General features: G+C 37.5%; 1 protein-coding gene across 1 annotated transcript; it reads left to right on the plus strand.

Annotated features, from left to right (window-relative positions):
* The first annotated feature begins 10995 nt into the window (after positions 1 to 10995).
* Positions 10996 to 13381, plus strand: DMAC1 (distal membrane arm assembly complex 1). The gene is made up of 2 exons (XM_034987988.1): positions 10996 to 11323; positions 12188 to 13381. The coding sequence occupies exons 1-2, from the start codon at positions 11050 to 11052 to the stop codon at positions 12250 to 12252; spliced, it is 339 nt and encodes a 112-aa protein (XP_034843879.1). The 5' UTR covers positions 10996 to 11049; the 3' UTR covers positions 12253 to 13381.
* Positions 13382 to 17513: the final 4132 nt, after the last annotated feature.

The following is a 17513-nucleotide window of genomic DNA, read 5'->3' on the forward strand; positions in this document are numbered from 1 at the left end:
GGCGGGTAGCACCCCCAGATGTGAGCAAACTGTATCAGTCAAAATAGGTTAGGTTATGCTACAGTAACAAACAACCTCATATCTCAGGGGCTTCATACAACAAAGGTTTATTTCTCTTTTATCCTACATATACAAAGCAAGTCAAAAGGGATATTCTGCTTATTATAATGACCAGGGACCAAAGCTGATGTGGCTCCATCACAATATGTACATGTGCAATCACTATGGCAGTGGTGATCACGCAAGGGTATGTTGCAGAAAAGGGAGAGTGGAGCAGGGGCATGGCAGCTGCAGATATCAGCATGAGTCAGCAAAGCACAGTTCTTGAAGGTGAAGGGCACACCTTAAATCCCTGCATTCTATGGACCTAGTTTTGCTCCATGAAAAAAAGAAAGGTAAAGTAAAATAAAAGAAACCCGCCAAGAAGCCACACATGCAGGAAGCACACTGTCTCTGTGCAAGTGTAGGAGAAAAAAAGACTGAATTTAAAAAGAAAACCCCCAAAGTTGCCTATTCCATTCACTAGAGAGAAAAGAAGGCTACATGAACTCACATAAGACTCCTTGAGCCAAGAGGATAATACCAACTGGCCAGCAATTCAGTTCTGGCTCTGTCCTGATGTAACTTGCTCTTAATATAAATGGGAAAACCCACCCTTTCAGAGATGCATAATGACAAGGGAATCAAAAGAGGATGTTTGAAGATACACTAAAGAAAAAAAAAAGGAAAGAATGGAAGAAACAAGAAAAATAAATGGTAAGTTCATAATAACATCCAGAAATATATCGTCATTGCAGCATATAAAAATCATGACCAAATATTTCTTCCCAAATTTAAAAAAATTAAAAACCAGTCAATTCTATGAAGCAAGAGCTCAAAACACAAATGAAAGAACTTACATACAAGAAAACTAGACAGCAGGAAAAGATAAAATATGAATTGTCAGAACTCAAGTGAAGCAGTGGGAGAAGAAAACTAAAGTATCAAAGGATTATAAGGACAAAAGAAGAGGAATATGAGAGAGAACAGACATTGCTATAAGCACATTAAAGAGCAAAGCTAAAATAAATAAGAAAACAAATGGAAAGAATTTGTAAGAAAATTAAAGAAGATACAACAGGGCATATAATTGGAATCATTGAAGGAAAAAGAAAAAACAACAAATACTAAAGAGCAGATCCAATTGGCAATGGTACAAGAGGAAGAAATACTGTGATGGTTACTTTGCTGAGCCCACACTAGACTCTCAGGGCACAGGTGAGGGGTTGCATGCAGCATGTCACACTGTCTTGTCATTCTCCACATGTGCCAGTGGTCGTCGTTCTCTGGCCACTGCCCTTCCCAAGGTCTATGGAAGTAATGACAACATCAACAAGGGACAACACATTGCTAGCTGCAGGAAAATATGTGGAGTCTATTTCTTATCACAAAAAGACAAACATATAGCTTTCTGAATCCATGAGCTGAACAGGCCCATTTATCACTGGAATTGCAAATGGACTATAGCGCAAAGCAGCTACTGCACATTCTGGAGAGAGGGAAAAGAGAGAAGCATGTGAAAGTATGAAAGTCCAGCAGAACATGGACAATGATGTTACTCCTCATCTTCAGGCATCTCCAATCCTCTACAGTGGAAGTTAAAAGCCCAGGTCCATTTCTTTCTTTCTTTCTTTCTTTCTTTCTTTCTTTCTTTCTTTCTTTCTTTCTTTCTTTCTTTCTTTCTTTCTTCTTTCTTTCTTTCTTTCTTTCTTTCTTTCTTTTTTTTTTTTTTCTGGTAATGGAAGCTCACCACAAAGACATACCTCCAGATATTAGGGGGATGGTGGTTATACAAACCTATTTTTTAGATTCAACAATAGAGTAAGCCAGCAGAACCAAGCATGAAACAAAGCTCCAAAAGATGATCAAATACTTCTAAATGAACAGATAACCAAAATTGTATATCTAAAGAGACATGTGGCATTCCTTGAGGCTAAAAATTAAAAAAAAAGGTCAGTCTTCAAAGAGGCCCAATAAAAAAGGAGCCATAGGTAGATGCGGACTTTCTAGGAAAAAATCAGAGATATGGAGCTTGTAGTCATATGTAAAAACACATCATCAATCTAGTAGAAGTCTGAAGCAAAAATAGGGACATCCAAGGACATGCTGATATCCAGTCTTCTTTTTTTTAATTTTCCATCTCTAAAACTTCCTTAGAGGAATATTCTTCTTTTTTTTTTTAAAGATTTTATTTATTTGACAGAAAGATCATGGGTATAGTGGCGAGAAGCAAGGGGAGAGGGAGAAGCAGACTCCCCACTAAGCAGGGATCCCAACGCGGGGCTCGATCCCAGGACCCTGGGATCATGACCTGAGCCGAAGGCAGATGCTTAACCGACTGAGCCACCCAGTGCCCCAGGAATATTCTTCTTGAGAATGTTTGAAAGGACTTATATTTAAGTAAAATAGAAGAGCACATGAGAGGAGGAAAGGAAGGGCAATAACGTAGTTAATACACAACAACAACATACAGAAAACCACCTTGCCAAGATACTCTCCTGAAGTGTCAGTATTTCAGAAGAAAATGCAGACCTTTGACTTAGGAAACAATCACTCAGTGTATCTGATTTGGTAAACACCAAAGTCTTAGAGGTTCAGTTTATCCTATTGTAAACCAAATAGCTACTAGGAGATCTTTACCAAGAAAATATTATTTTTCTTTTCTTAAGGTTATAAATGTATAAAATGTATTTTGTATACTAATCTATAACATCATAAAGGATTATTCAACATCCAATTTTTAATGAAAGCCTAGGGCTCTCTGTAATCATTTTGTTATGCAAATTTTATTCATTCATATGAGGTGTTTAAATCACATACCTTTCTAGATTAAACTATATGTACCACTCTTTGAGATTATTTAACCATAAAGATTACATTAAGACTAACAGAACTCTTAAATTTCTATTTTATAAGGAAAGAAACAAATGATTAGTTTTTTTTTCTTAATTACCAGTTTACATAATTAATCAGGATGCCTTGGTAAATTTAACATTTTTGGTTGTTTGTTTGTTTGTTGTATAGTGCATTATTTTGAAAATATGCAATGAATTATCCTTTTGTCTTCAATGATGAATGAGTGGAAGTAATGTTAATTGGCTGTATTTGGTGACAAGAAAACAATAAAATAATTGTGCCTTAAAAGATATAATTCAGATAAACATTCTTGAAACAAAGATAAGAGAATGTGAATGTGTACATATATACACATATATGTATATTTGTCTCTAAAATATTGTATTATTTAATATATATATATATGAATAATATACAATAACAAATACATAATATGTAATAATATGTGTATCATTGTTTATGCCTGGAAAATTGAACTAGAATAGTCAACAAAGATATATATCCTGGTAAAATGTTATTGGATTTTAACAACTTGAAAGGGAAGGAAAAGGAAGAGAAGGGGAGGGAGGGGAGGGGAAGAAGGGGAGGGAAGGGAAGGAAGAAGAAAAGAAAATCACTCAGGCATCTAGGCAAAAAGATCTAGTCACTTATATCAGAGATTAAACTGACCTGGCCTCAGAATATTTCACAATAATATTCAATGTCAGAAAATTGTGGAGTAGCACAAACTCCTTAAAAAAAAAAAAAAAAGTGGCTCAATCGGTTAAGCATCTGACTCAATTTTGGCTCCAGTCATGATCCCAGGGTCGTGAGATCAAGCCCTGGGTCAGGCTCCATGCTCAGCAGGGAGTCTGCTTAGGATTATCTCTCCCTCTGCTCCTCCCCCACCTTGTGCTCTATTGCTCTTTCTCTCTCTCTCTAATAAATAATTAAAAAAAAAAAAAGAAGAAAAGAAAGTGTTATACTTTGCTGTCTTCAGGTTCTTCAGAGTGCAGAGTCTGGGACAAAGGTTTAATCAAGCACAAGTATTAGTTTCCTGTGGCTGCTGTAACAAATTGTCACAAACTTGGTGGCTTAAGACAACAGAAATTTATTCTCTCACAGTTGTGGAGACCAGAGTCTGAAATCAGTATCACTGAACTGAAATCAAGGTGTTCACAGGGTTGTGCTCCCCCTGGAAGCTCTAGGGGGGAATTTGTTCCTTGCCTCTAACAGTTTCTGGTGGCTGCCCATATTCCTTGACTTGTAGCCACATCACTTCTTGGTCACAGTGCCTTTTGTTCTGTGTGTACTCTTTGTCTGCATGGTATTTATAAAGATACATGTGACTGTATTTAGGGCCTTCCCAGATAATTCAGCATAATCCCTCCATTTCAAGATCCTTAATTAATCACATGTAAATATATACACATACACACATGCACACACACACACACATATATATATTAGCATTTATAGGTTCAACACAGGTTATAAAGAAATTAAAGGAATTGTAAGGGGCTACTCTTCTCAGTTTAGTGCAAGTAAACTTGAAAACTGGGATGAACTAGATAATATTCCAGAAATGTATAATTTGCCAAAACTATTTGCAGCAGAAAATTTAAATATATTTCTAAAATACAAATAAAGAAATGTGTCAAAGAACCTCCTTCCCCAGAGCCTCTGCTTCCCCCACCAAAATAATAAAGTGCCTGGACTAGACAATTTCACAGGGAAATTCTTTTTTTTTTAAATTTATTTTTAATTTTAATTTTATTTTATTATGTTATGTTAGTCACCATACAATATCTCAGTGAAATTCTAACAAAACTTTTAAAAAACAGATAATTCCAATGGAATTTGAACTGTTCTAGAGTACAGACAAAGAAGGAATGCTTCCAAATCCTGTTTATGAAATGGGTATAAAGGTGACCCCCAAAGTCAATAAGAATTGCACAAAAGGAAAGCTATCAATCACATTTCAAAAGTTCACCAGAAGGCACTAATAATTCAATGTTAGGATATTTGGAAATCAATAGTCTTCTTGTATTCAAACAACAACCAGTTAGAAGACACAATAGAAGGAAAAAAATCCTTATTTTCAATAACAGCACAAAAGGTAAAGAGTCTGAGAGGAAATGTGTGTGAGATCATTATAAAAAAGATATTAAAATGTTACAGAGGAACACAAAATAAGATATGAACAAAAGAAAAAGCCTTCCATGTCCTTGCATAGGATGACTCAACATCATAAAGATGTCAATTCTTCCTAAATTAACCTACAATTTTCACACAAGTGTAATAAAAATGTCAGCATCATTTTGTCAGAATAATCAAGCTAAGTCAAAAGTTCATGTGGAAAAATAAACATGTAAAAATAGCCAAGAAAAGTCTGGAACGGGGGGAACCTGTCTCCAAGTATTAACACATCACAAAGCTTTAGCAATTAAAATACTGTGATACTGGCACAAAAGTAATAGACAAATCATGGAGCAGAACATGAAGTCCAGGAATAGACATACATCTATATATGGCATTTTAGAAAGTGGCATTTCTAAGAGGTAGGGAAAGATGGATTGTTTAATAAATAGAATTGAGAAAATGAATTGGGGGAAAAAAGGCTGATTACATTCCTAACACCTAATATTGGAGAAATTCCAAATGTATTAAAATTTTAAGTGTTTAAAGGAAAGATCAAAATACAAGGGGAAACCATAGAAAGTAGAAGGCCTTTCTAATTATGACGTGAACCTCAGAAGCTATAGAAAGAAAGATAGCTAAACCATGAGAGACTACGGACTCTGAGAAACAAACTGAGGGTTCTAGAGGGGAGGGGGGTGTGGGGATGGGTTAGCCTGGTAATGGGTATTAAAGAGGACACGTATTGAATGGAGCACTGGGTGTTATACGCAAACAATGACTCATGGAACACTACATCAAAAGCTAATGATGTAATGTATGGTGATTAACATAACATAATCAAAATAAATAAATTCAATTAAATATTTTTAAAATGTTCATGGTAAAAAGTACAAGCAAAGTCAAAATGCAATATCAGATTGGAAAAAATTATGAATTTATATCACAGACCAATTTTAATCTCTCTAATGTATAAAGAATTCTTATAAGTCAGTGAGAAAAAGACAATTCAATGAAAAAAATGGGCAAAAATATGGATAGTTCACAGAAAAAGAAGTATGAATTGTCTTTAAACATATATTAAGATATATTAAACATATATTAAGATCACTAATAATAAGAAAAAGTTAATTAAACCTCTTTTACCTATCACATTGACAGAGATTAAATTCACTATTTGGGGGAATAGGATAGAGAAACAGATCTCACACTTGTTGGTGAGAGTGTAAATTGGTACATATTTTGTGAAAGGCCATTTGGTAATGTCCATCAAGTTTATAAATACTATAGCCTTTCAGAAATATATTCTAAGATATACTTACATGTTTGTGATAGAATGTATGTACGAGGTTATTTACTCTGGCACTATTTGTAATACCAAAAGACTGGAAGCAGCCTAAATGTCTATTAATGTCTATGAATATGAGACCAGTTAAATACAGTATAGTACATCTTTACAATGGAATACTACAGAGCCCTACAAACACATAAAAAAGCACTTTATATATTGGCTGATATGGAATGACCTCCAAAGTCACTGGAGGAAAGAATATACACATATACACAGACATCTCTGAAAAGACATATAAGAAGCTGATAAAACTGGCTGTGTTAGGGAAGGGGAACTGGGTGACTGAGGGACAGGAGTGTGAAGGACAATTTTTATGGCTTTTGCAGTTTTAAAATTTATAAATAAATAGGAGAGGTCGTAAGGCTTTGTGAGTCATAAGTGCCAAAATGAACTATAGAGATAATAAGTAGTAATAAATAAATAAATAAATAAATAATAAACAGTTACAATAGAATGAAGTAATCTTTCAACCTTCTCCTTCTATTTCTTTCCCCCAAAATGCACACATCTTCCTCCAAATATAGTTTTGCCTGCTTTCATTAACCTCTACCTTTATCCTCAGACCCTACTGTTTCATTTATCTCAAGATGTGTCAACATTTCTAATAATCTTCCAATCAAAGTTATATCTCAATCTCATTACAACCTCTCAATTTCAACATGTGCTATGTGCAATAACAAACAAGCTGAAATTATTTATTTGAGGCAATCATAAGAAAAGAAACACATCTTTTGGAAGGTACTTTAAAAAAAAACAGTAGTACCACCTCACACCAGTCAGAATGGCTAAAATTAACAAGTCAGGAAAGAACAGATGTTGGCGGGGATGCGGAGAAAGGGGAACCCTCCTACACTGTTGGTGGGAATGCAAGCTGGTGCAGCCACTCTGGAAAACTGTATGGAGGTTCCTCAAAAAGTTGAAAATAGAGCTACCATATGATCCAGCAATTGCACTACTGGGTATTTACCCCAAAGATACAAAAGTAGGGATCCGAAAGGGTACGTGCACCCTGATGTTTATAGCAGCAATGTCCACAATAGCCAAACTGTGGAAAGAGCCAAGATGTCCATCGACAGATGAATGGATAAAGAAGAAGTGGTATATATATACAATGGAATATTATGCAGCCATCAAAAGGAATGAGATCTTGCCATTTGCAGCGACGTGGATGGAATTGGAGGGTATTATGTTGAGAGAAATAAGTCAATCAGAGAAAGACATGTATCATATGACCTCACTGATATGAGGAATTCTTAATCACAGGAATCAAACTGAGGGTTGCTGGAGTGGGGGCTGGGGTGGGAGGAATGGGGTGACTGGGTGATAGACACTGGGGAGGGTATGTGCTCTGGTAAGCGCTGTGAATTGTGCAAGACTTTTGAATCAGAGATGTACCTCTGAAACAAATAATGCAATATATGTTAAGAAAAAAAAAAAGAAGAAGAAGGTAGCAGGAGGGGAAGAATGAAGCGGGGGAAATCGGAGGGGTAGACGAACCATGAGAGACGATGGACTCTGAAAAACAAACTGAGGGTTCTAGAGGGGAGGGTGGGAGGATGGGTTAGCCTGGTGATGGGTATTGAGGAGGGCACATTCTGCATGGAGCAATGGGCGTTACGCACAAACAATGAGTCATGGAACACTACATCTAAAACTAATGATGTAATGTATGGGGATTAACATAAGAATTAAAAAAATTAAAAAAAAAAACAAAACAGTAGTTAAAATCTTGCCTGTTGTTTGGAAATGTGTCATGGGCCATTTTAATAATACTTGTTTAGAGAATTAAAGATGTCCTCTCCTGGCATCTTTATGTAATATGCACAATAAAGAAGGTAAGCTTTTAGATAAAAGATGACTTTCACATATCAGATAATCATGGTGTCCATGGAGATGCACAAGCCTATGGATCAAGATATGAGAAAATATTAAGCTTTATATTTCTATTATATTATCTTATCCTCATAATTTATAAAGTAATATAAAATTTGTAAATAATAAATAGGCATGCATAACTGTTATTGTGTGCTCAACCTTTTTTTTGTGCATGTGCTCAAACTTTTTTTTTTAAAGATTTATTTATTTATTTATTTGACAGAGAAAGCCACAGCGAGAGAGGGAACACAAGCAGGGGGAGTGGGAGAGGGAGAAGCAGGCTTCCTGTGGAGCAGAGAGCCTGATGCGGGGCTCCATCCCAGGATCCCGGGATCATGACCTGAGCCGAAGGCAGACGCTTAATGACTGAGCCACCCAGGCACCCCTCAAACTTTTTTGTCCACATAAGTGTGTAATCAAAATGTTTGGTAACCACTGTCAAATGATATTTTTTGTTTGTTTGCTTGTTTTCACGTAAATAAGGAGAAATCACATGCACTATAGAATGTTGAATCAGGCATAGTGAAAATCAGCTACAAATTGTGAATTTCTAAGTGAAATGTTATTAAATTCATTTAGTATGGAACTTAGCAAAACACTAACTGAAAAGAGATATTTAGTAAATAATAGAACTTTCAAGTTAGGAAAAAAGTGTTAGATTTCACCTATTCCAAATCTCCTATTACAAACATGAGGTAACCAAAACTCCTTATTACAAACTTTCTCTAACAGGCTAGAGAGAATAAATAATGTTTTCTATATCATATGGCTGACTCATGGTGACAGAGCCTGCTATAGAACCCAAATTTCCCAACCCTTTCTCTTTCTACTGGACAATACATGGGGGGTGAAAGAGAGAGAGAATGAAATGGAAAGGGTCTTTGAAATTAAGCAGCAGGCAACCTATGTTCTCATGATTGCATTTTCTCCTATTACTTTCTTTTCTCCTATTATCCATACCTTTATTTTTATCTTTTTTCAATCCTTCCCAAAATCACATCCCATTTTAGAAAATGGAAAAATGAATTTATTTTTTATCGTGTTAATTTTTTAAGCCATTCTAAAGGAGAAAAATTCAAACCTGAAGTTAATCCTGTTTTCATCCACCTTCTCTGGCAGAAATGACCTCTGAACTCTAAATACCTTTTTCTTACCAGTAATCTCCTGAAAACAACCAGAAAAAAAAAAAAAATACACATGCAACTCTACCCAAAGGAAATGGAAGGGAAATGGGTTGGGAATGGATGCTATAGCAGTTGAATTACAAAGAAGCAATCAAAATTAAAAATTTATTCCAAAGGGATGGTAAGAATGTAAACCTACAAGAACAGATCCTATATTAACTCTTCAAGTTCATTAGCCTGATTCTGAGTTGAATTATCTCCAGGGCTCTCAGAATAGGAACAATACCATGAGTATGACAAAATTGAGATCATGATGTTAGGAAATAACTAAAGAGAAATGAAAAGTATTTATCCAGGTAATTCAAACCCATTTTTAATACCTTGATTATATTTATGTAGTCCCCTCACAGCATTGATAAAGGAAAGTTTCAACTTTGAATGTTTCCTGCTCTTGAGCTCCTAGAGAACCTATACTTTAACATTTAACAAGGTCAAAATGACTTGGCAAACCTTAAAGCATGGGTTCTATATCGGAGCACACATTGGCTTTCTTTGTTTAAAAATAAATGATAAGGGGCGCCTGGGTGGCTCAGTTGGTTAACTGTCTCCCTTATGCTCAGGTCATGATCCCAGGGTCCTGGGAATGAGCCCTACATCAGCAGGGAGCCTGCTTCTCCCTTTCACTCTGTTGTTTCCCCTGCTTGTGCTCTCTCACTCGCTCGCTCGCTCTCTGTCAAATAAATAAATAAAATCGTAAAAATAACTAACTAAATAAATAAATAATAAGTAAAATAGAAAATAACCAAAAATGAGAATCCTGAACACAGGAAAAATAAAGAAACTTCCCCAGTTCTCATAAAATTAAAGTCATACAGCCTTCCAATATATTAAAAACTAAGATAAAGTCTGTGATGTTCTGGAATGTTCTTCATCATGACTTGTAATTCTTTATGCAAAAACATATATAACCTTGCACCAAATGTTTCTTCCCCAGAACACTCTCTTCTTTGTGAATATGGTGTACCCCAGGCAGCTATCCTAACTTGGACTGGAATAAACTCTTTTCCTTTCTCTTTAAAATTAAAAAAAAAAAAAAAAAAAAAAGTTTGTTCATTTTGCATTGACAATATGTACAGGTGACATATAAGAAATTTGACTGTATTGACACAGGTATTGGTTTCAACTATGGCAATGTCACTTAACCAGTTTTATCATTTTTCAGGAAAATGATACCTCATTGGGTTGGAAGACTAAATGGCATAATGCAGATAATCGCTTAGCAAATTGTCTAGCATATAGTTAAGCACATATAAAACTTAACTCTTTTGAGTTACACACCTCCAGACAGGTGAAGTGACACGCTCAAGGGAAGAAACTTAGAAACCCAGACTCCTCCTCTAAAGAAACTAAGAATTCAGACATTTAGGAGGTTGGCTAAGTCATAATCCTGAAAGTGATTGCGGCTGGGTGTAGGGACAGATAGCCTCAGGTAAGGCCAAGGTTGTTGCCACTCAAACCCACAACGGAAGGCGCGCCACCATCTTTTCCCGTTGGAGGCAGGCCCAAACTACATTTCCCAGCGACCTCAAGCTGCTTCCGGTGCAGTGCGCCGGCGCTCTGCTTTCCGGCCGTAACTTTTACGTCAGTTCCGTCCAGAGTCCCATAGCTGAAGCCGAGCTCCCGAACATGGGTTCTTTCCTGTCCCAGCCTGTGCAGCCGATCAAGGTCCCTGCGCCTCCTGAGGCCACCAACTCCGCCGAGTCCCTGCCCCTCCCTGCACCTGGAGCGCCGACCTCTCCAGCGGAAGGCCCTCTATTTAATAACTGCTGGAGCTGTCGCGTGCTTTCAGGGGCGGGGCTGATAGGGGCGGGCGGGTACGTGTACTGGGTGGCGCGGAGGCCCATGAAGCTGGGATACCCCCCTGGTCCAGGGACTATTACACAGATGGTCATCGGCATCAGTGAGAGTCGGGGCAACGCAGGGACTTTGGGCAGGGGCAGAGGGAGAAGTGGGCTGGAGCCACGTGGGCGGGTTGCGGGGCTGGTCACGTGGCGGAGGTACACCAAATGAGAAGCAGGGTCGGGGAGGGGAAGTTGTTGGAACGCTTTCCTCATTAAAGAAAAATCACAGAATTAAGAACTTTACTAGCTTCAATTTTTTTAATCCTAACAATGGCTTAGATATAGGTATGATTATAGTAATCCTTTTTTACCGCCGAACAAACTAAGGCACAAAGACTAAGAAGTATTATGTTCAAGGTCAGATAATCAGGATGTGACCCAGGTGGCACCAGACCCCATTTTTTCCCCTCCAGATCCTGGAGAAAGTCTGAGTGAGAGTACATAATCTTGATTAGGAACTAGGGCTTTGAAGTCACATCTTAGATATGACTTGTAAGCCCACATTTTGGTGTACCATGGGTAAAGTAGCCCACAGTCCTTAACTGTAGCAATAATAATAATGTGGTTATTATTATGATAATAATTGATTGTTACGATATCTTACAGTAAAATGTAATTCTTTTTACTCTTCAAGCCAATTGAATGGGTAGAATTTTAGGTTTTCAGATCTCTTACCTTTTTAATTAGATTCCCCAAATCAGTTCTCTTTAAGTCCCTTTCTTGCTTGGGTAGGTAACCGATTTTTCTTTTCCTCTGAACTTTCTTTTCCTTTTCTGAGTTTGACTCTTACAAGAGAATATAATGGTGATGTATCTTCTAGGAGTGTTGTGAGGATTAAATAAGGTGGCATATATGAAAGCACCTAGTAAACTGAGGTTTAACAACCATGTAAGGTGCTGTTGTTTTTTTGTTTTTTTCTCTAGGCATTGCTTGTTGGGGTGTAGTCATCCTTTCAGACCCCAAAGGAAAGGCCTTCCGTGTTGATTGAAAGTACTACCTATGAATTTGTCGTCATCTGTCCATGTCCCCAGGACACCAGAACAAGCATGGGGACTTATGGATGTTCTGGACAGACAAATGGACATCGACAGACTTCAGTCCTGAAGATACTACAAGACTGAAAAGACAAATGTGGGTTGTTATTCTTTGGCCATGAGTGTTGTGGCCGCTTTCTCAGGCTCCACAGGGAACAATAAATCCCTCAGAGAAGAGAAAAAGTTCTGTGTCTTATCTGGTATAATAATTAAAAAAAAAAAAAAAAAAAAAAAAGTTAAAAATTTTTAAGTTAAAAAAAAAGAGGAAATGATAAACCAAGTTGGAAAATGAACTAAACTATTATTTTAAATAGTTCTCTGTACTTTTCCTAGTATTGGGTCCACACCTATTAACAGTCGATTGGCATCATGCGATGTGCAGAAGTACATAAAACTTTTTATCTGTGCACTGCTTGTAATTTCCAAGGCGTTATCAAATATATCACCTTATGAGAGTTTCAAAGCTACTCTATTTCATTGATGGTAAGTGAAACTTAAAAATAATCCTGGCGATTTGTCCAGGGTCATTCAGCAAGTCAGTGGTGCATCTAGGACTTGTTTAGTTCTCCTTCTAGTCTTTCAGAACTAGGATGATTCCAAAGAGGCAAGAATTACCTTTATGAAACAAAAATCAGCATATAATTAAAAGTACCAAAAAAATTGAGAGAAATTCACATTTATCATTGAAAACAAAAACATTTGGTTCTTTGTCCACAACCACTGGAAATGTTTCTGTGATGACATTGACATGCTTTTGAGATAATGACTTAAAATTTGACAGTTCATTTCTAAGAGAAGCCTGTGCTTCCTACCAGTTTTTTTTCATTTCTGATATACCCTAGCTTCTCTATAAAGTTATACATTGCTGTTTTTCATAGCAGAAAGATAGTCAAGTTAGCTGCCGATCACAGTGTGTACGATGTTGAGCAAGTCCCTTCAGAACTGTTACTAGTATGTAGAAGTGCCTGGATCTAATGCTGAATGACTATTCCCAACATTTTTGGGGGGTTAAACCAAAGTACATAAATCTAACTTTTGGTCTTGGATTGACCTACTGAATAAATAGAATAACTTTTAATATAATTTTAACATCTCAGAATTTGTACTAGTGTGTAAGCAAATAAGAGTTTTTTCCAAATAAACTTGCCTGCTCACTAGAGTATTGCCAAGGTATGTTTGGTTCTTCCCAACTTGGAGCTGTTTTACTAGGTTTGAGTAAAATGATTCTTTACTATGTCTGTGGGCATTTAAGTGGGAATAACACTCCCCCCCAAAAAAAGTAAGTTTGTTAAATTTGAAACTAATAGTTGTTTTTGTTTTTTTTTTTTTTTAACTTTGGAAAATTTGCTTTGGTTTCTGCCAGTGCAAAGTCAGAAATCTAATTTGTTTTAGAGATGAGTCTGATCTTCAGAGACAAAAGGGATATACCACTTCAGTCCTGCAAGGCATGAAGTACACATAGTGCCCCTATTGTCTTCCCTTTTGTTGGGGATGAAGTGGGGTGAGTAGGATAAACAGGCTCAAAAATCAGTGGATTATTACTCAGTAATATAAGAACACCTGTTTAATTATGATTCATGGGTTGTAGAATCTCTTTATGGCATGGAAATGAGTTTACAAAGGCTCATAATTACTTCTGGCAAAGGAGAGGAGGAAAAGTACAAATAAAGGTAATTTAAAATGACCTTACAGTTTTCCTTGAAACACAAACCAAAATGTGAACATATGTGAACACGGACGATGTTCATGATGCCCAAGGTATCTATTAACTAAACCTTTACATGGTATAAACTTCAGTAGCTCATTGATCAAGAAAGTATTACACTGGGGCTCCTGAGTGGCTCGGTTAAGTGACGACTCATGATTTTGGCTCAGGTCATGATCTCAGGGTCATGAGATCTAGCCCTGTGTCTCGAGATTCTCTCCCTCTCCCTTTACTCCTCCCCCAGCTTGCACTCATACGCGTTCTCTCTCTCTCTCTCTCTAAATAAGATCTTTAAAAAAATCATTGCACCATCTCTTTTTTTTTTTTTTTTTTTTTTTAAGATTTTATTCATTCATGAGAGCGCAAGAATGAGAATGAGAGGGGGAAGAGAAAGAATCAGGCTCCTTAATGAGCAGGGAACCTGAAGTGGGGCTCAATTCCAGGACCCCAGGATCATGACCTGAGCTGAAAGCAGATGCTTAACCCACTGAGCCACCCAGATGCCCCTCTTGTTCCTTTTGTGTATTGCATTGACTAGCCTGGAATCCTGTGACCAGCTAACCAATGTCTGAACATAAGAAAGGACCCAAATATAGATTGATCCTTAGGATCTTGCTTTGTGTTGGAAAGGAGAGGTAAGGGGGTCTCTCTTCCCAAGCCAGCTGCTGAGACTGCTGTTGCTGGCAGCACTGGAGTGTTCCAAGTGCAGATCAATCTAAAAAGTTACGGAGTTTCACCTGACTGAGACCAATTCCAGAGACCATGCTTACAGGTTAAGCATCTCAGCCATGACTTGTACTTCACCTCCACCCTCAGCATTTGCTCCTTGTTCCTTTTTATTAGTGGTTTCTCAGCCTGGCTGTGTCTGAATTAGGGGCCTCTTGAATGAAGCCAGCTGATTTGATAACAAAATAAATTGCTCCTAAATTAAATATATGTTCAGGTCAAGCATATGTTCAACTACCCCCCCAAAACCACCCTTGGCCTCAATTGATTGATTGCTGGGACTGCATTAATCAAACCGACACTTCTCAAGTCTTGGTCAGGAATAGTAAGCAACTTTGAGTTGAAAAGCCACTTTTTTTTTTTTTTTTCAATGACAGATAAATCCTTGCCTTGATTATATAGGTGTTAGGGACACAGAGTCAGAGGTGAAAGTCTTAGAATTACACATCATTCAGAAGTACCCTACGAGCATGGGGAGAATATATGTCACTCTTCTAAATGCGTGTCTCTTGGCCTTTGAGATATTCAGCAACTTGTCATTCATTTGTAGAAAGAGTATAGAGAAATAACCCAAAGGGCAAATGTTAAATGCAGCAATGCTGCTAAAAATCACTGCCTAGTCGTGTGACTGACTTGCATGTGCTTCAGGAATGTGGTAGGCAAGATTTTTAAGATGGTCTAGATCCCTGGTGTATGTGCACTTTCTCCCAGTTATTCAAACACACTTTTAGGTGCTGCTATGAAGGAAATTTGTAGATGTAATTAAGGTTTGAGATCAGTTGATCTTAAGATAGGGACATTATCTGGATGGGCTAATCACATGAGCCCATTAAATCTTGTTCTAGAAGTCAGAGACAGGAGAAGTTAGAGATTAGAAGCAAGAGGAGGATTCAATGTAAGGTAAGTCCCTGCAGGACCAGAAGAAAGCAAACATCCCTGTGAGCTGCCTATGGGGGCATGTGGCTAGGAAGTGCAGGCCACCTGGAGCTGTTGAGAGTGATAGCTACAAGGGAAACTAAGACCTCAGTTCTACAACTACAAAGAGATGAATGCTTCCAACAACCTGTAAGCTTGGATGAAGGCCTTATGAGAGCTAAGAACTGCAGCCCCAACCACCTCCTTGGTTTCAGCCCAATGAGACCTTAAGCAGAGTATATAGTAATGCTGTGAAATTGTGAAATAATACATTTGCATCATGTTAAGTCTCCAGGTTTTTGACAATTTATTACATAGCCATATAAAATGAATGCAACAAGTCAGGTATGTTTTGTGGTATCATAGTCGTAGATGGAATGCCAGACCAAATATGCACCCCCATTCTGGGTATTCAGGAATTAACAAGAAGAGGCCATCTAACAGCATTTGTCTTTACAGTTACTGTCTTTACTTGTTCTTTTACTGGTAGCCTTCTTGGACAGTTTTTGTCTTCTGTTTTCTAGCAAAATTGCTCCACTGCTGAATACATATATACATACATACATACATACATACATACATACATACATACATATATATAGAGAGAGAGAATTACAGCACCCTTTTTATGTGCCAAGCATTATGCTAAGTGCTTTGTAGGAATTGTTAAATCCTCTCAGCAGCCCTGTTTTACAATTGAGATAACCAAGGCCTGGAGCAGGTGAGAATTTTCCCAAAGCCTCAGGCAACAAAGCAGTAGTGGCATGGTGAAGAGCATGAACTGGGAAATGAAATTCATGTTGCTATAGTTGTTTTCTTAGCATTCCTTCTCAAAATGTTCAGATGTCAAAATTAGAAATTTTGAATTCTGATTTTCCATTTTTAACTTGGTTATACCTTAGTGTAACATGTATCATTAATCTCTTGGTTTCCTCTTTATAATTGAGGTTCTATCACTTATCACTCTGACAGCAATTTGCATATTAATCCAGGACAAGAAATTCACATCTCCCTGAGCAGGCATGATCATACCATTCCATGACTTTACCCTAATCTCTCTCCTGATTTTGGACGATTCTCCTGAACTTCAGACTCTATTTCCCATCACAGTAGGGCATCCTACTTGCCTGCCTACAGACACCAGCATCCCAACTTGTCCCAAGTGAACTTACCTCACCCCAACCTACTTCTCCTATTTGTTATTTCATTCATAGCATTTCTATCTCATAAGCTGACCATGCTAGAAACTATAGAATTATCTATGGCTCTCTTTACTCTCATTCTTGACCTCTGATCTGTTAGCAAGTCCTGGTTATTTTATCCCTTTAATGCTCTTTCCTGGGCATTCCCATTGCTATTGTTTTGGATGCATTATCATCATTCCTAATGTAGATCACTATAATAGATTCTTAATTTATACTTGCTTCTAGGAAACCTCTCTCATCCTCCCTCACACTCTAGCCAGGGTAAACTTAAAGCACATCCCACATAAAAACCTTTCATTATCCCAGCTGCACACAAGGTGAAGTGCAACTCTTTGGCAGGATATGGAATACCCTTCATTAGTTCACCTTCCATATCTTTCCATCTTTATCTTCTTCCACTGCTTGACTTCTGTTCCACACCATGTTCCTGCCACTCTTACTTAGCCAATTCTTCCTAAAGATGTCACTCTCCATGCCTTTGCACCTGTTGTTCCTTCAGCCAAAAAGGATATCATTTTATCTCTGCTACATCTGGAAAAATCCCACTTGTCCTTCCAAGCCCAGCCCAAATGTCACCTCTCTGGCAAAGTCTTCCCTAAAAACACTTTTTGTCATTATTTTCAGGACTGTGCAACCATTAAACTTTGTATAAACTTCTATCACT

This window comes from Mirounga leonina, unplaced genomic scaffold (assembly GCF_011800145.1).
Source record: "Mirounga leonina isolate KUSES-001 unplaced genomic scaffold, KU_Mleo_1.0 Mir_447, whole genome shotgun sequence".
Lineage (NCBI taxonomy): Eukaryota > Metazoa > Chordata > Mammalia > Carnivora > Phocidae > Mirounga > Mirounga leonina.